Source organism: Pimephales promelas, chromosome 22 (genome assembly GCF_988280905.1).
Source record: "Pimephales promelas chromosome 22, fPimPro1.hap1.1, whole genome shotgun sequence".
NCBI lineage: Eukaryota > Metazoa > Chordata > Actinopteri > Cypriniformes > Leuciscidae > Pimephales > Pimephales promelas.
Window position 1 is genome coordinate 1,122,501 of NC_142790.1, and position 22,665 is coordinate 1,145,165.

General features: G+C 37.8%; 1 protein-coding gene across 2 annotated transcripts in view; it reads left to right on the forward strand.

Annotated features, from left to right (window-relative positions):
* piezo2a (piezo-type mechanosensitive ion channel component 2a) overlaps window positions 1-22,665 on the forward strand; it is a 187,752-nt gene that overhangs the window by 74,121 nt on the left and 90,966 nt on the right. For both annotated transcript variants that reach the window (XM_089125806.1, XM_089125807.1), the window contains exons 13-29: window positions 1-20; window positions 906-1,020; window positions 2,238-2,425; window positions 3,203-3,351; window positions 3,835-4,008; window positions 4,901-5,121; window positions 8,563-8,723; window positions 9,165-9,341; window positions 10,259-10,381; window positions 11,361-11,561; window positions 12,918-13,122; window positions 13,996-14,097; window positions 15,390-15,555; window positions 17,764-18,007; window positions 19,244-19,340; window positions 19,711-19,876; window positions 21,986-22,075. The exon at window positions 1-20 is cut by the window's left edge and continues 211 nt beyond it. In XM_089125806.1, the coding sequence (XP_088981932.1) occupies window positions 1-20; window positions 906-1,020; window positions 2,238-2,425; window positions 3,203-3,351; window positions 3,835-4,008; window positions 4,901-5,121; window positions 8,563-8,723; window positions 9,165-9,341; window positions 10,259-10,381; window positions 11,361-11,561; window positions 12,918-13,122; window positions 13,996-14,097; window positions 15,390-15,555; window positions 17,764-18,007; window positions 19,244-19,340; window positions 19,711-19,876; window positions 21,986-22,075 (2,599 nt within the window). The remainder of the gene's footprint in view (window positions 21-905; window positions 1,021-2,237; window positions 2,426-3,202; window positions 3,352-3,834; window positions 4,009-4,900; window positions 5,122-8,562; window positions 8,724-9,164; window positions 9,342-10,258; window positions 10,382-11,360; window positions 11,562-12,917; window positions 13,123-13,995; window positions 14,098-15,389; window positions 15,556-17,763; window positions 18,008-19,243; window positions 19,341-19,710; window positions 19,877-21,985; window positions 22,076-22,665) is intronic.

Sequence of the window (22,665 nt, forward strand, 5' to 3'; positions counted from 1 at the left end):
TCCGGGAATTGGGATCGAAAGTAAGACCAGTTTATGCGTTTTGTTTATGCTTGTGTATTGGGGTGTGACGAGATCTCGTGCTCATTAGTTAGGAGTTCACACACAGCCTCAATCTGAAGTTCTGGAAGCTCATATTTAATGTTCAGACTCATGTTCAATCAGGAGAAAAGCCAGTCAGTCGAGTTTGTGGCAAAACCTTTTACAGTGCTTATATACAGGTGAAAAAAAAGTCAATTTATTTCAGTAATTCAACTTAAAAGGTGAAACTAATATATTATATAGACTCATTACATGCAAAGTGAGATATTTCAAGCCTTTATTTGTTATAATTATGATGATTATTATTCATAAATTAGAATATTGTGAAAAGGTTTTCATATCTGTAAGCCATAATCATGAAAATTATAATAAATAAAGGCTTGAAATATCTCAGCTTGCATGTAATGAGTTGTCTTCTCTCCTCTATTGTGTCGTATATCGAGTGAAACGCTTCAGGAACAAGAACACATGTGGGCGGGGCTTGATTGTGTCTGTGTGGAACTGATTGGATGGTTGTGGTTTGCTATTGGCTGATCTCATGTGAGTGACAGGTTATAGCCCCGCCCACATCATCAGAGAAGAAATGCTGCAAGAGGAGCTGATTCTCATTCAACATTACCAGGAACAGGAATTTAACACAATAATGTGCACGAATAAATCATTTATAATAAATAATACAGCATTCCATATGAATGACAGTGAAGCTTTCATATTGGCTATCGCAAAGTAATTACATATTCAAAACAAGTACTCAAAACATGCAGCGACTCGAGAGAGCATGCGGCTTTGGACACAGCCAGACTCTCGAGAATGAATAATCTGATTGTTTGACTTGAGTAATGTGAAGTGTGTGTGTGTGTGTGCAGACTCTGTGCCTCCTCAGTTTCTGGCTGTTGCTCAGACAGTTTCTGACTGAGCGGAGAGAGAGAAAGACGGACGAGACGCTTCTGTGTGACGTCAGGGTGGAGGGACACACACTCGGTGAGAGAGACAGTCAGAATCATCATCTTCACCACTTATGTGTGTTATTGCTGTCCAAGAAATGATTATTTTGTTCTGTTTCTTTAATAAATGCCATAAACATGGGATAGTTGGTCGGATTGTCTAATTTAACTTGTTTAACTCGATAGTTCATCCAACTTAGTGTCAAGTAGTGATTTGGCTAAAACGTGTGTTTTAAGCCCAGCTTCCATCCACACATTGACAAAGAGAAAATGTTAAAAACGTTTACAAACGTCCAGTGTATATGCTGCATAGCAAAAGAAATCTGCCTTTGAGCCGTTTCCAAAAATGATTTTGTGTGTATCATAAATTTGTTATCATTTGCATCCCAGATATCCCCAAATATTTGTAATATGGAGAGTAATGAAACTGCCAATCATACTGTAAATTAATTTCACAAATAACATAGTATATTAAAATAAGGGTTACAAATGTGTGTGTGTGTGTATATATATATATTATATATATATATTGTATATATTATCAAATAATTATATTAATATTTATATTATTTATAAATATATACATACTATATATATATATATATAATTTGTATATATAAACAATTAATTATATTAATGTTTATATTATATATATATATAATTTGTAAATATAATCAATTAATTATATTAATGTTTATATATATTTGTAAATATAATCAATATATATATATATATATATAAATCTTGTTCCGAGGTGTCCTTCCAAAAGGTTACCAATTAGAATGAGATAATTGGCAGTTAATAATTTTATTTTTAATAATAATGAGTACATTGAGTACATTGTGCTAATAAGCTTTAAAAATAACAATAACGTCAAATCAATCACTACTGCTGTGTTTTCAGAGACAGATTCAGTTGTAACTTAAACTTTTTATTTGTGTATATTAACGTTTTTTTAAATTCTCTAAAAACTCTAGAATTCTTTTAGAGCTTCTTCAAAGATTAGCAAAAACATTTTCAACAATTTGATAAATAATTAGCATTTCCATCATCTATATTGTTAACCATTTTAATGCTCTAAACCTAAAAAGGATTCTAAAATTTCTGGATTCTAAAGGATTCTGAAATCTAAAAGGATTTCACCAAAATCCTTGGGCGTAAACTTGGCTATAGTTAAAATATGAACTATACAAAAAATAGCAATAGACTGTTATGATGATGTTCACATATATTTATAAAATGTGTGTGTTGCAGAGGAGCACGAGGCCGGTGGACACCGAGAGATGATGGATGTGTTGGGACGGACAGTCATGGCCATGTTCAACAAATACTGGATCTACATCTGCGGAGGGATGTTCTTCTTCGTCAGCTTCGAGGGACGCATCGTCATGTACAAGATCATCTACATGATGATGTTCCTGTTCTGTGTTGCACTGTATCAGGTGTGTGTGTTGAGCTCTGACACCGCACAGCAGCTCCAGTGCTCTCTCTATCTCTCTCTCTCTCTCCAGATGTTTAAGCGTTGTCGTATATTAATGACAGCGAGAGACACAGTATAGAAATTAATAGACTATAATCCATGCAGTTTTTTATGTCTATTTTTATATTTTGTTTATTTTGTCTATTGTTGTTTTCTTTGTCATCTGTTTGTTTTGTTTGTCGATCATCCATATATTTTTAGTTTGTTTATTGTCCATTTGTTTGTTTGCCTATCATCAATTTCTTTTTGTTTGCTTTCATCATTGTTTTTTCTTTGTCTATCATCCATTTGTTTAGTTTTTCTATCATGTTTTTGTTTTCCTATCCTATTTTTTTGTTTGTTTATCGTCCATTTGTTTGTATAAAATCTGTTTTTTTTTGTTTGCCTCATCTATTTTTTTATCGTCCATTTTGTTTTTCTCATCGATTTGGTTTTTGTTTGTCATCCATATTGTTTTGTTGCCTATAATCTTTTTTTAATCATTCATTTATTTGTTTTTTTGTTTTTTTTTTTTTTTCTCATCAGTTAGTTTTTGTTTTGTTCGTTCACCATCTATTTGTTTTTTGTTGATCATTCATCTGTTTGTTTGCTTTATCTATCATCTGTTTGTTTTTATTTCTCTATCGTCTGTTTGTCTGCTGTTACTGTATCATCTCTGCGTTTGTTTTTTGATGTGTGTCTGTTTCTGCGCACGTCATTATAGTGAAAGTCGTCTGATGTGTTGTGCGACTCGTTTCAGTTGCACTATGAGCGGTGGCGATGGATGTTGAAGTATTTCTGGATGTCAGTGGTGGTCTACACCATGCTGGTGCTCATTCTGGTCTACACTTTCCAGTTCGAGTCCTCCATAAACGTGTGGTCCAACATGACTGGCATGAGCAGAGAGAAGTAAGCATCTTCTACAGTCAAACCAACACGTATTCACACACACTTCTGGCATCACCACAGGTTATTCGCTGGTGATAAACATGAGCAGAACTCAGTTCTCAGATCAGTGGATATTTGACTGGTTTTGTCCGTCCTTCTGTTGGACTCTCACACATGAATTATGTTGAATATCTGTTCAATTGAACTACACAACTAGATAATACCAGTTTAGCTTGACCAGTGACCAGGCAATGCTTCATGTTGTTCAGTGTGTGTGTGTGTGTGTGAAAAGAGCATTAGCGGTTACAGAAAACACACTTGTGTGTAATATGTCTCAGTTTACTTTATTTTGCTCTCCTCACTCACAGAAATGAACTATAGTGTCCTGATCACACTAGTAAACAGATATCAAAGATTACATCTGGTGTCTGAATCATTTTTGTTTTAACTGTCCATGGGCTAATATTTGATGCTGGTCTGATGTGTGTTTCGTGGTGTGCGCAGGCTGGAGGATCTCGGTCTGGAGAAGTTCTCGGTCCCGGCTCTGTTCACTCGCATCTTCATCCCCACGTCGTTCCTGCTGGTGTGTATCCTACATCTGCACTACTTCCACGAGCGATTCCTGGAGCTCACCGACATCAAGTCAGTGGCCGACAAACAGAAGAGCACGATCTCCAGGTACAGCCGTGCTCGTGCACATCACAGAGATAAAGTATTGGACGGGTCTAAGACGTAAATGTGGTTTGTATGTATTCTATATTAAAGAGCCCCTATCATAGCATTTGAAATGTTCCTATTTTTGTTTTAGGAGTTCCCAAAAACAGTTTAACGTGCATGCAAGGATAAAAAACACTTTATTTGTCTTATAATACGCATTTATTTTTAACTGATTTGCTCACCGACTCCCAAATGATTCGTTCGACGACTCATTTTTCCAAACCACTCCTTTGCGTGGCGCTAATCGGCGGTGATTGGTCAGATGACAGACCAAGGAAATATAGCGATTTGGCATGAAACGTTGATGGAGCAGTGAAAGGGTTCTGTTCACAGCAGAATGACACGACAAACTCATTTTTTTTTAAATGGCGTTTATCGCGTTTTGGAAAAGAGCTCCTCATAAATTTAAGTAGTGAGTAATATTAATAAACTACATGTATTTACTATAGGGTTAGGGTTTGGTTGAGGGTTAGTTGTGATTATGTGATTATGCATAATTTACTGTTATTAAGTACATGCAACGTAACAAGGACACTGTAAAATAAAGTGTTACCATTTAATGCTGTGAAAGTTATCAGTGTGTACTTTATTATTTAAAATATAATAAATATAAATGTAAATTATAATATAATATAATAATACAATATTATTCTGGAGGGTCTAATCATCTAATAAAATGATAATTTATGAATTCTTTCTTTATTACTTAATTGTTAGAGACGTTTTTCAGTCTATTTCTGTTGATCAGTTTAAAACATATACGGTTCAGTGCTTTTGGTTTTAATTGTGTGAAGGTGGATGTGAATCAGGGCCTAGTTTCATCACTTAAACAGATGGTTATCCTTGATTCCAGGCTGGTGCATCTGGATGGCAGTCTGGTGGACATCTCCATGGTCAAGCCCACGCTCGACTCCAGCGCCAGCCCAGGCGAGGTAGAGGAGACCGCAGACCTGGAGGAAGAGGAAGAGGAGTTCAAACAAATGGACGAGGAGGAGGAGAAGTCTGAGCCACACGTCGTTCCTGAGAGCGACACCTGCCCGATGATGCCGGACCCGGCGCCAGACCAGGGGTCAGGTAGATATGACCTTTAAAATGTGTGTGTTTAGTGTGTAGTGTTGCTGTTTGAGGATGAACAGCTCTTCTCTATATGAGTGTCAGTGTTCCTGAACTCCTGAAACGCCTCCATTGTAGTCTTGAGTTTCTTCCTGGAACGAACACGTCACAATATTCCTCATTATAATAATTAATGCGCAGAATAAAGGGGCGGGGCCTGGTTCAGTTAGTTAGTAGTGTGTTAAACTGGTGGACATTTCCCAAACACACTCAAAGCACTCGACCAATCACAACACACTTCTCCAGCCGACCAATCAGAGCACAGTGTGCTTTTAAGGAGGAGGGGCTTCAGACAGGAAGTTTTTTTTTTTTTGATTAAGAAACCAAGCAAATAAACAAATCAATAACAATATCAAATCTTATTACAAACTTACAGTGCTCATCCTAGATAAAAAATTAAAATAAATAAATAAACAATCTTAAAAGAACATGGGGCATGTTATGGCAAAAATGACAATTACATATTCAAAGAAATTAAATTAAAAGGGCAATTATTCAATAAGATTGTATACAAAAGAAGCAAGTTTCTCAGCATTCTTGTTATTAACCAATAACAAAGAGTTATAAAAAAGATTCAGCTCATTTCTCCAATGAGTAATGTTAGGAATTATTTTCTAAAAACGACATTTATGAATGAAATGTTTACTTAAAAGAATTATGTTGTTAATGCCAAAATCATTGTGATCATTACGAAAAATACCGAATTTTATATCATTAATTGTTAGATTCATCAACTGAAAACAATTGTTGAATTTCCAGCCAAAACCTTTTTACAATTTCGAGACAGGAAGTAAACAGAGCGTTACTGACAGACTGGGAAGAGAGGAGCCGCAACCATGGAGAATATGAGGAGAATGATCATGAAACCTGCTCTAGGAGAGCCTGACTTTGTAAAAGTGCTCTTTAAAATAAGAAAATAAACTTTTATACATATTCATGTACAAGTTAATGCAGTAAAACCAGAGCACATGGTGTCCTTTAAACATATTAAATTAAATTACAACACCAAATAATACTTTATATCCTGGCTTTTAATGAAACGCTCTATAAAAATCTGAATTCATATTGGTTGCTCTCACTGCAGCAATACAACTGGATCAGGCTTTTATTGGCCTGACGGCAGGACAGAGTAAACAGAGCGGGATGAATATGTCTAGACTTGTTTAATGTGTAAACACTTTTACAGTCGGCCTGAGGAAGAGCCGATGTGCCGTATTTCACACCGGCGTGTTCAATTCCTGCTTATAACTGGACTGACTATATACTTACGACATTATTCAGAGGGGGAAATAAGCATTTGATTTTTTATTATTCTGTGTGTAGCAGCTGTGTTTGTGTGTGTGGAGTTACACATTCCACAACAGGTCAAACTTTGGTTTTCTAAAGTGTAGTTACTCAAACACTTACACTTGTGCTTTATGTATTTCATAAACATGTCAAAAGCATGTCGCTGTGATTCATCCATGTGTGTGTGTGTTTTATGACCGTTTGGAGATTGGAAATATTTTAGGCATTATTTCGTGCATCTGGCCGCAGTGTTTGCGCTCAGATCCTGTGTCGTAATGTCGGTGTGTGTGTTGCTGTGTTCAGGGACGGTATTTCACTGATAGTCATCACAGAAGTGTCTGGTGAATGTGATGTTTTCTGCACATGTCAAGCACAGTTGCATTATTTAACTAGTGTTTTTTTTTAATATTGTAGTATTTATTCATATTTTAATTAGTGCTGTCAAACGATTAAAATGTTTAATCACGATTAATCGCATTAATGTCGAAGTTAACTCGCGATTAATCGCACATTTTTATCTATTCTAAATGTATTTTGATTTCTTTTTGTTACATTATTTTTTTCTCATTTTAATGCTCTTATCAACATGGAAAAGCGGATTGGCTTGTTTAGTGCAAATTTTTTTTTATTATTATTATTATTATTGAAAATAACATTGGAATAGTGCTCAATTTCACACTAACATATATAAATAATCTCTCACACAACGTAACACTGTCTATCAATAAAAGAGTGAAAGAAATACTGACGAGGTCCTGATATTGACGAGGGGGTGGAGAATTCGCATCATCTGTGTGTGTGTGTGTGTGTGTGTGTGTGCTTGGCCATCATCAAGCGGTGTTTCAGACTGGACGTGCTGCGATGATGATCGCTCAGTTCACAACGACAAAACACACACATCACATGGTCTCGTCAATGGGACAATTTGGCAACTTTTTAAAAGTAAACTTTCCATTCAGAATCTTAGGGCATCCATTTCGGCGTCTCGCGCTCGTCATCCACTCAAAACGTAACGTTACTATTTGGCCGGCTCGCAAGCCGAAACGAGTGTGTGCGGCACAAAACGTCCTTTCAGTGGCTTGCGCCACGCGAGGACGTTTTGTTGCTTCTTCGACCAAAGCGCAAGCGGATATGGGGCCCTATCTTGCACCCGGCGCAAATGACTTTATACACTAACGCATGTCTCATTCCTATTTTGCACGTGCGCAAAGCGTGATTTTTCCCTCCACAGACGCACGTCGGTAAACTAGGGAATGAACTTGCGCTCCCTGGGCGGATCGGCGCAAAAAGGAGGCGTGTTTCGGCGCAAACATTCCCTGGTGCTATTTTACACTTCCAGAACACAATTGCGCCACTGACCAGAAAAAACCTGGTCTAAAGTCAGTGGCGCATTGCGCGTTGTTCATAATGCTATTTTAAGCGCGCATGCTTGCCCATAATGTAGTGGGTGCACAACGCGCATACACTTCTCTCATCAATAACAGCTGAAGTAGTTTTTATTTTTGCAAATCATACATTATAACAAGGAAAAATATTAACACATGAGGGAAATCATTGTGGTGCATTAAAGGTGCCATCTAACATAATAAATCAAATCCTACTCCATATTCCATAACAGATGGAATAAACAGAAAATGACTTGTGCTCCTACCATCGCGCATGTTATTCAAATCATTTGACATGATAGTAAAACGTTGGAAGATCGGAGTTTCACGGGGAGCATTTGGAGATTTTTAGAGATCAGAGACTCAATGAACAACATCTCAATACTAAATGATGAAGACCTCATAGACGCCCGTCTCAAAAACAAGCTGGTGCATTTCGACGATATGGGAAAATAAAAGCTTGGGCAATAATTTGAAGTTTATGGTATTCGTTTTGTTCATATTACACTTTTATTGTTAGTGAATTAATTTGACAGACAGCATTCGCTGATGTTGATCACCGTTACACACCACTCCTGTAACACACACACATTTGGGTGATTGGCGGGTGTTAACGTTGATCCTGAATATTTAACATCAATTTACTAACCTTTTAAAACTCTTAAGGTATTGACTATTGTTCGACTAATACTATGCATGATCTTAATGCATGTGTGTATTTCTTGTGAAGCGCTGAGGAATAAGTGGCACCTGGTGGTGGAGCGTCTGACGGTGTTGTTCCTGAAGTTCCTGGAGTACGTGCAGAAGCTTCAGCTCTTCATCTGGTGGCTCCTGGAGCTCCACATCATCAAGATCGTCTCCTCCTACATCATCTGGGTCTCAGTCAAAGAGGTGAACGCCGCAGAGCATTGCAAAAAAAGCTCTTATTGGGAATAAAGAGCTCCCAAAAATAAAGATTCGCCCATGATTTACTCACCTCATTCCTGTGATCAGAGCTGACCTTTCAGCATCAGTGTCACATGATCCTTCGAAAATCACTCGATTTGATGCTCAAGAAACATTTATGATTATTTATCAGTGTTGAAATCAGCTTCATATTTTTGTGGACAATTTTTTAGGATTGTTTGATGAATAGAAAGGTTATATGTGAGAAGAAAGCTTTTATTTGAAATGAAAATCTTTTGATCCATTTAAAGAATTCTTTTCAAAACAGAAATGACAAAATGTACATTCATATATTTTTATTCATACGTGTTTCCTAAGATTTGTCGGTCAGTGGCGATTCTTCAGTGTGTAAAGGGTTGATGATCAGCAGAAACGTGTCGTTCTCAGGTGTCGCTGTTTAACTACGTGTTTCTGGTGAGCTGGGCCTTCGCTCTGCCGTTCTCCCAGTTCAGATCGCTGGCGTCGAGTGTGTGCACCGTCTGGACCTGCGTCATCATCGTCTGCAAGATGCTGTACCAGCTGACCTCCATTAACCCTTCCACATACTCAAAGTCCTGCAGTATGGTGAGACTCCTGCACCCCTCAGTACATGCGTGAGGTGGACATGCTCATGCTCATGCTCATTGGCTGCCAAAACCAAAGCATCCGTTAGTAATGGGATTCACGGCTCAATCAGGCTCAATGTAAACACCTTAACCAATCCGACTGAGCTCAATACGAGCGAAATTTCGATTCCAATTGAAAGGCGTGGTTTATTCCTTATCTAATCCGATCGACAGAACATATAAAGTGAAGTCAAAGTTAAGTGACCATTTCAAGTTAGTTTAACATGAACTAATCACATTTTAACAAGAAACCCGATACAATTAAAACATAATTAAATTATATATTAATATATGTACTGAATGTGTGTGTATGTGTGTATCCAAGTAATGCAGGTGTCTTCTTTGAAACACAAAGTTAATCTGAAGTTAAACCTGCCTCCTGGTAGGTTTAATTTAAGACTCAATTTAGTCCTGGAGTAACTGTAGTCTTCCTCCAGGAAATTATTAAACTCTGGACTAAACTAAATCTAGGACTATTTAAAGCCATGACATAGAAAGCAGATTTCTGTTAATCAGGTTTAAAGGGCCATTTTATTCTAGGACTAGGCTTAATCTCTGTCCGGGAAACTGCCCCTTAAACATTGGATTGGATTACAAACTGAAACTGAAAGGACTGCAAATGTGCAATGACGTAGAAATGGTATAATGACGTAGAAATAGCGTAATGATGCAGAAATAGCGTAATGATGTTGAAATACTGTAGTGTAATGATGTTGAAATAGCGTAATGACGTGGAAATAGCGTAATGATAAAAATAGCGTAATGATGTTGAAATGGCTCATCGACCCGATCACATGTTCAGCGTTCATGTAAACACCACATTCAGATTCATCAGTTGTGCATGTGAACGAGCCCGTGTCTGGTTCTCTCCTGAAGCCTAATAACTACACCGAGGCGCAGAGGTTGGACATGGCCAAGTCTCTTCTCTACAGCGGCCCGGTGGACCCGGCCAACTGGATCGGGCTCAGAAAGTTCTCTCCACTACTGGAGAACCTGAGGGTACGTACACACCAGAAGTTAATCGATCACCCATGTATTCATGGACACCATACTTCATAACAAGAGTTTCTGAAATTGTGTTCTGAAGTTGAACTAAAGTCTTACGGGGGGTGAGTAATTACTGACAGAGTTTACATTTTGGGGCGAACTATGCCTTTAACATCCTTAAAGGGTTAGTTCACCCAAAAATGAAAATTCTGTCAGTATTTACTCACCCTCATGTTGTTCCAACCCCGTAAGACCTTCATTCATCTTCGCAACACAAATTAAGATATTTAAGATATTAAGATCGCTCCCCTGCATACTAGTCCATAGGCTTCTTGAGGGAATGACTCTTGCTGTCCCCGAAAAGTCATAAAAGACATCGTTAAAATAGTCCAAGTGACTACAGGGGCTCAATCTCAACTTTATCAAACGACGAGAACACTTTTTGTGCGCAAAAAACAACAAAAATAACGACTTTATTTCAACTATTCGTTTATTTCTCTCTCTGTCGCGAGTCAGGTTACTAGTTTAATAGCGTAAGCTTCTGTTATTGTATGTCACACACATCACACACATGACCAGCGTCGGCCAATAGTGAGCCTTCGTGTGACGTAGCTCTACGCAATCACACTACGTTAACTGACTACAGGCCCATGGAGAAGGAAGTGAATAGTTGAAATAAAGTCGTTATTTTTGTTGTTTTTTGCGCACAAAAGTGTTCTCGTCGTTTGATAAAGTTAAGATTAAGCCACTGTAGTCACTTGGAATATTTTAACGATGTCTTTGATGACTTTTCGATGCCAGCAAGAGTCATTCCCTCAAGAAGCCTATGGACTAGTATGCAGGAGCGATCTTAATATCTTAAATATCTTAATTTGTGTTGCGAAGATGAACGAAGGTCTTACGGGGTTGAACAACATGAGGGTGAGTAAATACTGACATAATTTTCATTTTTGGGTGAACTAACCCTTTAACCTTTCGTTTCCCCACACAGAATAATTTATTGATGTTGGCCCTCCTGGCGTTCGAGGTGACGATTTACCGTCACCAGGATTTCTACCGTATGAAAAGCAACCTCACCCCTCCAGTCACGAGAACCATCTTCCACAACATCACACGGCAACATCTGGACGACGGCATCGTCAACTGTGCCAAATATTTCATCAACTACTTCTTCTACAAATTTGGTCTTGAGGTAATTCCATCATTATGCTAATCAGTGAGTAAATACACCTTTACATCTTTAAAAAGCTTACGATCGGTAAGATTTTTAATGACATGACATCACAAGGCTGTGTTTATTTGATCAGAAATACAGAAAAAAACAGTGAAATATTATTATAATGTAAATCATCAGTTTTCAATGTGAATATATAGTAAAGTGTAATTTATTCCTGTGATCAAAGCTGAATTTATCATAATTACTCCAGTCTTCAGTGTCACATGATCCTTCACAAATCACTCTAATATGATGATCAAGAGACATTTATGATTATTATCAGTTATGAAAACAGTCATGCTGCCTCATATTTTTGTGGAAACCGATTTAATTAAATTTTTCAGGATTTTTTGATGAATAGAAAGCTTAGAAGGACAGCATTTATTTGAAATTTAATCTTTTGTAACATTATAAATGTCTAACAGTGCCTCTATAGTGGATATGTTCCTGCATTTATATTTGTTAATCTTTTGTTGAAATATTACAGATTTACGTAAAAAAAAAATCGTGAAATATGACCGATGTTATGCGATCCATTGCAGTTTTGCGAAATATACCGATACTTTCCTGTTATCCGGACTCCACGATGGCCTACCCCTAACCCCGCCCCTAAACCTACCCCTCACTGGTGTTAAGACCAATCAGGGACGATGGCCTACCCCTAACCCCGCCCCTAAACCTACCCGTCACTGGGGTTAAGACCAATCAGGGACGATGGCCTACCCCTAACCCCGCCCCTAAACCTACCCGTCACTGGGGTTAAGACCAATCAGGGACGATGGCCTACCCCTAACCCCGCCCCTAAACCTACCCGTCTTTTTTTCGGATGTTTCCATTGGGCGTTTTTTCAATTCGCAATTTCAATTTGCGCAATATGAAGGTTAATGGAGACGCAGCTTATGTTTGATTGACCCAGGAACGTGTCCTACTTGACAAAATGATGTTCATCCCTTTAGGGTCCAGTTTTTGTTCTGTCCAGACACTGGTTTGGATCCCGTCTCTCCTGATGGTCTCTAATAGATAATCTGCGGAAGCTCATATTCCTAACACACTGCTCAGACCGATAAACCACAATATAATGCATCAGGGATACGTGATGGATATTGAATTTTAATTTGTGTGTAGTGATCTTTGCAACGGAAGTGAATCAATCGAAACTAACTTTGACTGGACAGTAACTTTATTCTAGAGCCAAAACAATCTCTGTTACTCTGTTAATTTGCTATTATCTCGTTAAAGCTGTTTAAAACAGTCTGCATTGTTGAAAGCGCTGTATAAGTGAAGGTTATACTATCAGATGTACCCATTATTATCCTAACTTGAATTCTCCAGACCTGTTTTCTGTTAGCGGTGAACGTGATTGGCCAGCGGATGGATTTCTATGCCATGCTGCACGCGTTCGGTCTGATAGCGGTGATGTTTCAGCGTCGGAGGAGAGCCATCGCTCACGTCTGGTCCAAGTATTGCTGTTTCTTGGCCTTCATGCTGTCCTTCCAGTACCTGATGTGCATCGGCATCCCTCCCGCCGCCTGCACAGGTGAGGGTGCTTTAAATGAGACGTCCTTTATTCTCTAATGTGCCCAGGGTTTGAAATTAACACAAACGAGTGTAAAACTGGACTGTGGCACTAACGTTGACGCTAACTGTCCATCTAAAACACGTTTGTGATGGTGAGGATGAAAGAGGAAGAGAGGAGATGCTGGATGACAGGACTTTGTTTGAAATATAAATTGAATCCAAATTTTATTTTATAAGCTGTGACATAGTTAAGCTGGTTTATGTCTTTTCTTTTGTTATTTATTTATTTTTTTTGTGAATTAAACATTTAGATGCCAAATTGGTTGCGGTGTCGTGAAAAAGTTCATTTCAAACCCTGATTGTGTCGTATATCCGATTGAATCACTTCTGGAACAAGAACACATGTGGGCGGGGCTTGATTGTGTCTGTGTGGAACTGATTGGATGGTTGTGGTTTGCTATTGGCTGATCTCATGTGAGTGACAGGTTATAGCCCCACCCACATCATCAGAGAAGAGATGCTGCAAGAGGAACTGATTCTCATTCAACATTACCAGGAACATGAATTTAACACAATAATGATGAAAAATCATTTAGAATAAAAATAAAAACTAGAATTGCCTATTTTGATTTCATGGTGACTCGAAGGTAAGTTCCTCAACCAGCAACAAATTCAGGTCTTGAAGTCCTTTAATAGTATGTTACATTGTGCTTTTCATTGCCTCATTATTAAAAAAAAAAAAAAAGAAAGATGGATATTTTATTGGTACTTCCTATGAATACGTTTTATAACATTTGTAAAAATGTTAAATAAATAAACACTTAAAAAAATAATAATCCAGGTCTTGAAGATGACCATGGCTGTGTTTCTGTGTGTGTCTGCTGTGGTTCAGATTACCCGTGGAGACGCCCGTCGTCCAGCATGGACTCCAACGTCATCAAGTGGCTCTACTTCCCCGACTTCCACACCAAGCCCAACTCACTCTTCCTGCTGTGTGAGTAAAGACCTATGGCTGCTCAAACTTGTGTTGAAATGAAATTAGATTCTTCCCAGGGTTATTATCATTCACTAAAATAAAATAAAATAATTGAAATAAAATAAAAATCTATTATTTGAGCTATTTGCTAAGGCATTTGCGTTCTCTCGCAGAAATATTTGCGATCTCAAAATGATAGATAGAGAGATAGATGGATGGATGGATGGATGGATGGATGGATAGATAGATAGATAGATGGATGGATGGATGGACGGACAGATAGATGGTGGATGGATGGATGGATAGAGAGAGATGGGTAGATAGATAGATAGATAGATGGATGGATGGATAGAGAGAGATGGGTAGATAGATAGATAGATAGATAGATAGTTAGATAGATAGATAGATAGATAGATAGATAGATAGATAGATAGATAGATAGATAGATAGATAGATAGATAGATAGATAGACAGACAGACGGACGGACGGACGGACGGACGGACGGACGGACGGACGGACGGACGGACGGACGGACAGATAGATGGTGGATGGATGGATAGAGAGAGATGGAGAGATGGGTAGATAGATAGATAGATAGATAGATAGATAGATAGATAGATAGATGGATGGATGGATGGATGGATGGATGGATGGATGGATGGATGGATGGATGGATGGATGGATGGATGGATGGATGGATAGATAGATAGATAGATAGATAGATAGATAGATAGATAGATAGATAGATAGATAGATAGATAGATAGATAGATAGATAGATAGATAGATAGATAGATAGATAGATGGATGGATAGATGATGGATGGATGGATGGATGGAGAGATAGATAGAGAGATGGGTAGATAGATAGATAGATAGATAGATAGATAGATAGATAGATAGATAGATAGATAGATGGATGGATGGATGGATGGATGGATGGATGGATGGATGGATGGATGGATGGATGGATGGATAGATAGACAGACAGACAGACAGACAGACAGACAGACAGACAGATAGATAGATAGATAGATAGATAGATAGATAGATAGATAGATAGATAGATCTGTTGTGAGTTCGGACAAACACTTTCAGTTTCATGTCCCGCTGGCAGTGTTTCGGTCAGCTCTGTACATTAACAATGAAGCGGTTCATAAAGTTATTTTGACCTTGGAAATAAATATAAATAAATACAGTCACTGCTGAGTTCAAGGAGTTCAGGAAAAGTGGGAATATATTCACAGATTCAAACTTCCCGGATCAATAACTCGTGAGCTAAATGTTGTTAAAACTTGGTTGTGTGTGTAGACGACTTCTTGCTGCTGCTGTGCGCGTCGCTGCAGGGCCGTGTGTTCGAGGAGGAGTGTGTGACGGCCGTTCAGATGCTGGCCGGCGATAATGTGGAGATCTGTCGAGACCTGGACGCCGCCAGCTTCAGCCAACACAACCCTGTGCCCGACTTCATCCACTGCAGGTCAGACCGTCCCCAACCACCTGATACATTTCTAAATTCATAATCATACAGTAACTTCTTACTTATTGCCCTGATGGTCAAAATGGGAATTTTCAATTCTTTTGCTATTTTTCTTACATCCACTTTCTATTTTGTGAAGCTCAACAATCTTTTGATGCACATCAGAAGCATGTTCTTTGGTTTTATTCATTGTGATGGATGATTCAGGGAATTTCGCCTTTGTGCTTCCTCATATTTAAACTCCTGTAAAACAATTTCATGTTCCTAATCACCCTAGTGTGCTAAAAAAGGTAAATATTAATGGGAATATCCTTCAGAAATATTTTACTCGTTAAATATTCTAGGCGTGCCAATAATTGTGGCCAACGTGTTTTGGAGAAAAACATTTATTTTATAATGTGATTTCCAGCCCACTTTCAATTCGTTTACTTCAATGAAAGGTTAGGATTTTGCCAATTTTTTGAAGGAAAGATCAAAAGGATAAACAATGCAGATTTATTTTTTTACTGCCAGTTTTCATCATATTTACCAGGGGTGCCATCAATTTTGACCATGACTGTAACATTACGGATTTATATTCCTTGTGCTTTTAGCCAACATCATATTGCTTTGCAAAATAGCAGAATGACTAAAAAAAAGTTATATTAAAATAATATAACTGAATTAAAATGCTGAAAAACACACCATATTTATTTTACCCCCAACTTGCGTCAAATGTAAAACACATTTCTATGGATGCTCTGGATTTTTCAGTTACACACATAAAATATCTTTTAGATGTTTTTAACCTACATTATATTCATGCAGCACAACGTTGTCAACATGAGCTCCCCAACAATGTGACTTACTTACAGCTTTCTTTATTGAACATGATATGAAGTGTTGTGTTTACGTCCTATGATCTTGCCTAAACTTCATGAGAATGGCATCATGAAGCTGCATGTAAATATGTTGTTAAATGGGGAGCTCAAGAAACTCTAAAACTCTTATTACTTTTTCTGCCATCCCATATAACCCAAAATACACTTCAATTGTAATTGCATCATTACTTTTTCAAGTGATTTTGTGGTCCGAGGACCAGCTGAGCTTCCTCTGCTTGATACTGTAGAGTAAAATGAGAGGATGAATGGTGATTCTAGATCACAACGCAATTTATCTCTGCTCAAGTCATCCATCATCTGGAGTGATCTTCAGCTCTTCTGCCAGTTCAAACAATTAGAAATGATGATGGCGATGAAGAAATCTGGAGATTTTCTGCTCTTAATGATGCCTGTCTGCTGCTCTGATCATATTTAGAGGATATCACGTGTGGTTTTCCACTTCTTCATCATTATCCTTATGACTATAGTTGCATATTCCAATAATAAATCAAAATAACCAGCTTATGTGATATGTGTAATTCTGAGGGAATCAGGACTGCTGTTACTTTAAAAATGTTCAAAACAGGACTGAGTCAGAGATAAAATAGCCAACGGCCTCACCTTGCAAGTATCATCATATCACACCAAATTAGTTATGCCAAAAAAATAGCAAATATTGCTATTTAAAATGGCTGATTCTATGTGATTATACAGTATAAAAGTGTAATTTATTCCTGTAATCAAAGCTGTATTTTCAGCATCATTACTCCAGTCTTCAGTGTCACATGATCCTTCAGAAATCACTTTAATATGATGCTCAAGAAACATTTATCATCATCAGGGCTTGACATGAACTTTTTTGCTCAGCACTGGTTTTCCAAAGTTTAGCCACTCAGCATTTTTACTGACCACAATTTTAACATCGATACTATGGAGAAAAACTGCCATATAGATATTTTTATTATTATAAATCTATTATAATTTGGCTGCAGGAATATTAGGCTGCTGTCACTTTAAGACCTGATCCATTATACTGTTACACGTGCGTTTTTTTTCTCAACTGTTTACATTCACTTGTGTTTATGTGAATACTCATCAAGACTGGCATTTTCACATTATTTTGTGTGTATTTGTGTATTTTTGTGTGAAATTAAGCACAATACACACAATCCCATGCCAAAACACAAGCCCTGTGTCACCAATAATATTCATCCAGAGCAAATGAATCGAGTGAGTGAGGGGAATTCAACATTTGAAGTGGATCAAAACCTTGCATCAAAGCTAACGTTGACTACTGTATAATATATACCGTAAGAATGACCTATAAAAGGACGTTTGATCTTTGCAGGTCGTATTTGGATATGCTGAAGGTGATCATGTTCAGCTACCTCTTCTGGTTCGTCCTGACCATCATCTTTATCACGGGCACCACACGCATCAGCATCTTCTGCATGGGGTACCTGGTCGCATGCTTCTACTTCCTGATCTTTGGAGGCGAGCTGTTGCTGAAGCCAATCAAAAGCATCCTTCATTACTGGGACTTCCTCATAGCGTACAACGTGTTCGTGATCACCATGAAAAACATCCTCTCAGTAAGTATCTGTAAAGATCCGCTGAAGGCAAGGTGTATAAATAACCCAAGAGCAGTTTATTTATCAACTGAACTAAACAAAAACATGGCGTGAAGCTTACCGATTACATTGACATCAAACTTGACAAGGACACATGGCAAACATGTGGGCTTAAAGGAGTAGTTCACTTAAAAGGAAAAAAAAAAATGCTGATAATTTACTCACCCCCGTGTCATCCAAGATGTCCATGTCTTTCTTTCTTCAGTCGAAAAGAAATGAAGGTTTTTGATGAAAACATTCCAGGATTTTCTCCATATAATGGACTTCAATGGGGTCCAAACGGTTCCAAATGAGAGTTTCATTCACTTTCAAAGGGCTTTAAACGATTCCAGACGATGAATAAGGGTCTTATCAAGCGAAACGATCGCTCATTTAATATATAAATAACAAAGTTTAAGTTTTATAAGCTCAAACGCTCGCCTTGCTCTGTTCTGTGATGCGCGTTCGTGACTCTCCTGTTCGAACTCGTTCATCAAAATGAACAAATCTTTTTTCGAGTCATTTCGTTCGTTTTGTTCGTTGAATGAACGAAATGACTTGAAAAAGATTTGTTCATTCAGTTTCACTAGATAAGACCCTTATTCATCGTCTGGAGTCGTTTAAAGCCCTTTGAACAGTTCGCACTGAAACTCTCATTTGGACCTTGAACCGTTTGGTCCCCATTGAAGTCCATTATATGGAGAAAATCCTGGAATGTTTTCATCAAAAACCTTAATTTCTTTGCGACTGAAGAAAGAACGACATGGACATCTTGGATGACATGGGGGTGAGTAAATTATTAGCAAAAGTTTAAAAAAAAAAAAAACAAGGGACACCTGTAAACAATGAACAGACGATTAACCAATGACAAGACACATGGCAGGATCACATGATAAGCAGGGAATCACATGAGATGAACAAACCAAAACATGACAGACAAGACCAAATCATGACAGTATCTCATGTATATCCGTGGGCTGAAATGAATGATAACGTCTGGGCCGTTGTGTTAAAACTGCTCTGAAGTCAGAGTGAATGAAGTGAAAACAAGTGTTTGTGGGATTTGATGAATAATTTATTACACACTAAAGGGTGACAAACGGAAACTATTTCCCAGTAACAAACAACGATGTTCTCTTTCAAAGAGGTTCGTCCAACATTTGTTTCTGCTGGATGTGATCGTGACTATATCGTGGTGTCGGTTGTCTCGTCTCTCAGGTGGCGGCGTGTGGATATATAAAAGCGCTGGTGGCCAATCACTGCTGGCTGATCCAGCTCTTCAGTCTGGCCTGCACTATAAAAGGATATTCAAAACGTAAGTTATGCTTTCATTTCCTCTTTGGTTCAAGGAATTGAATGCTCACTTTCAACATTTATTTATTCCACAAATCCCATGTTTTTAATGCTGAGAACTGTGAAATCTAACCTAGAATTAACTTTGCATGACAAATAACACACAAACTATAAACTAAAAAATGTCTGAAAGGCTTATAAAGGTTAATTATTAGCTCATTTTAATATCACTTTTAATGTGTCTGTTAATAATAATAATATATTTTTTTAATAATAATTTTATATGCCTGACGTTTGATAGTGTGTGGGTTTTCCTTGCCCCTATGGTGACTGCTCATTAATATCCATTTTAATAAGAGATGAGGTTGTGATGATTGTCGTGTGTCCCGCAGCGGAGCAGAACGCACACAAGCAGTGTGAGCTGCCGAGTGACGAGGCGGGCATCATCTGGGACAGCATCTGCTTCGCCTTCCTCCTCCTGCAGAGACGGGTGTTCATGAGTTACTACTTCCTGCACGTCGTGGCCGACATCCGGTCCTCGCAGGTCCTCGCCTCCAGGTACGACACGGGCTTCCCTCGGGTCCTTCACATCCTTCACAGTCTGTGAATTTAGAAAAAGAAAATTTAGAAAAGTTTTGGAAAATAAACATACATAGATCCGTGAAAGTTTTCTGGTAAATTATTCCCTCCGGTCGGATTAAATTTAATCGGCACAAAACTTAAAAACGATGAAACCTCAAAAAAATGCATTTCTTACTTCTTGTTTTCAGTCCAAATATCTGAAAATTCTTAAATCAAGATGCATTTATTAGATGATGACTTAAGATATTAACCTTCAAATGGTCTTCGTTTCCTGTTTACACTTCTGGGCTTCAACAATTAACGCGTTATTGTACAAAAAATATAAATTTTTAATCATACAAATAATATTTTTATTATTTATCAAATTAATATTTTTGTTTATATCTTCAAAAACACAGCATTACTGAATAGATGAGAAGTAAAGTACTTTTGTATCCATATACCACACAATTCCTCAACTACACCATTAGTTTGCATATGAAATATTATTTTTTATGATACATTGCATTTATGCTCTAGTACTAGGCCTTCATTTCTGTGTATAAATTTCAGATTTATGCCGAACACATGAAGAAAATATACTTAGTTTTTTTTTTCACATTTCCCATTCATTTCAATGTGGGGTCATATTGACCCCGAAGACCAGAAGTGTACACATTTTTTTTTACATACCTTCAGAACAACCGAATCAAGCCCAGTTTTTTGTGTGTGTGTACAGATAGATAATGAATGAAAATTCACAAAATCTTATTCCACTGAGATGAAGGGAACCTTTTTTTATTAAGTAAAAGTCTATTGGGGTCGTATAGACCCCAAGACCCGATTGAGGGCTACGTCCTGTTTTGCAAGGGATTTAATCAAAATTAAGTGAGTTTAAGCTAAATGATCTGCCAATGGGGTGATAAAAATAATCTTAATACAAACAGAAACAAGCTTATTTTCTATATAACTTTGTTTTACAACTTTAGTAAATGCATCTTGATTTAAGAAAAGTTTGAAATTTGGACTGGAAACAAGAAAAAAATCCTAAGTAAAAGCATTTTTTTGCAGATTCAGTCCTTGAGTTTGAGCGTTTTGGACCTGGAAAGTCCTTGAAAGGTTCTTGATTTGAAGTGACCGAGGTGTGGGAACCCTGAATACCGTTCACATTTATTTGCATAGCGCTTTTCACAATACACATCATTTCAAAGCAGCTTTATAGGAAACATATGAGTCCACATTACAATTTACAGTGATCTGTTATCAGAGGAAACTCTTAAATGATGTATTTCAGAAATGTACATACACTATATAAAAAATCACAGTTAGCGAAAAGGTATTATTTTAAACAATGTAATAATTTAATGCAGAAACAATGAGCTCATTGAAGTTTGTTCAGGTACACACACACCAGTGTTTGCTTCTCATCTGTGCCTGTGTGACAAAGTAACCAGAATAGTCTGTTTTTTTTTATTTTAATTAACGTCTAGGAAATATTAAGACCAGAATGATTAAGAAATCAAAAATGATTCAGACACCAGATATAAGTTTTGATATCCGTTTACTAGTGTGTTCAGGACACTATAGTTCATTTCTGTGAGTGAGGAGAGCAAAATAAAGTAAACCGTGACATATTACACACAAATATTCTTCAAATTTATACACATGTGGGACTAAAAATGATTTGAGCTGATGATGTTCTGCTGAAGTGTGTTTTCTGTAATCGCTAATGCTCTTTTCACACACACACACTGAACAACATGAAGCATTGCTTGAGCTAAACTGGTATTATCTAATTGTGTAGTTCAATTGAACAGATATTCAACATAATTCATGTGTGAGAGTCCAACAGAAGGACGGACAAAACCAGTCAAATATCCACTGATCTGAGACCTGAGTTCTGCTCATGTTTATCACCAGCGAATAACCTGTGGTGATGCCAGAAGTGTGTGTGAATAAGTGTTGGTTTGACTGTAGGAAGCACATCTTGACTCTTATTTGAAACTGCTTAATATTCCAGAATGTAATGATTTGTGTTACGAGGGCCTCGGGAGTTATTCCGCCTGGTGTGTGTGTGTGTGTGTGTGTTCATTGTTTCTCTGTCAGAGGAGCGGAGCTGTTCCAGGCAACCATCGTGAAGGCGGTTAAAGCCAGAATAGAAGAAGAGAAGAAGTCGATGGATCTGCTGAAGAGACAGTGAGTTCATGAACGGCTCAGTGTGGGACTCACAATGTCTCATTGTTCACTGCCAACCGCTGCATTCCTCATACAGTCCGCTCAAATCATGTGATTCTCTATCACTTATTGGTTATTAGAGGACCTATTCTGGTCTTTCCATCTGTGTGTAGTGTTTGAGGATGAAGAAGCTCCAGTTCTTCTCTATATGAGAACTCCTGAAACGCCTCCATTGTAGTCTGGAGTTTCTCCCGGGAACGAACACGTCACAATATTCCTCATTATAATAATTCATGCGCATAATAAAGGGGCGGGGCCTGGTTGAGTTAGTTAGTATAGTGTTAAACTGGCGGTTATGGAAAGGGGCGGGACATTTCCCAAACACACACAAAGCACTCGACCAATCACAACACACTGCTCCAGCCGACCAATCAGAGCACAGTGTGCTTTTCAGGAGGAGGGGCTTCATAGAGACAGGAAGTAAACGGAGCGTTACTGACAGACTGGGAAGAGAGGAGTCACAACAATGGAGAATATGAGGAGAATAATAAAAAAAACGATTCTCAAACTATTTTTCTTCAATTATACTCTGATTGTGTTAAGCTAAATGA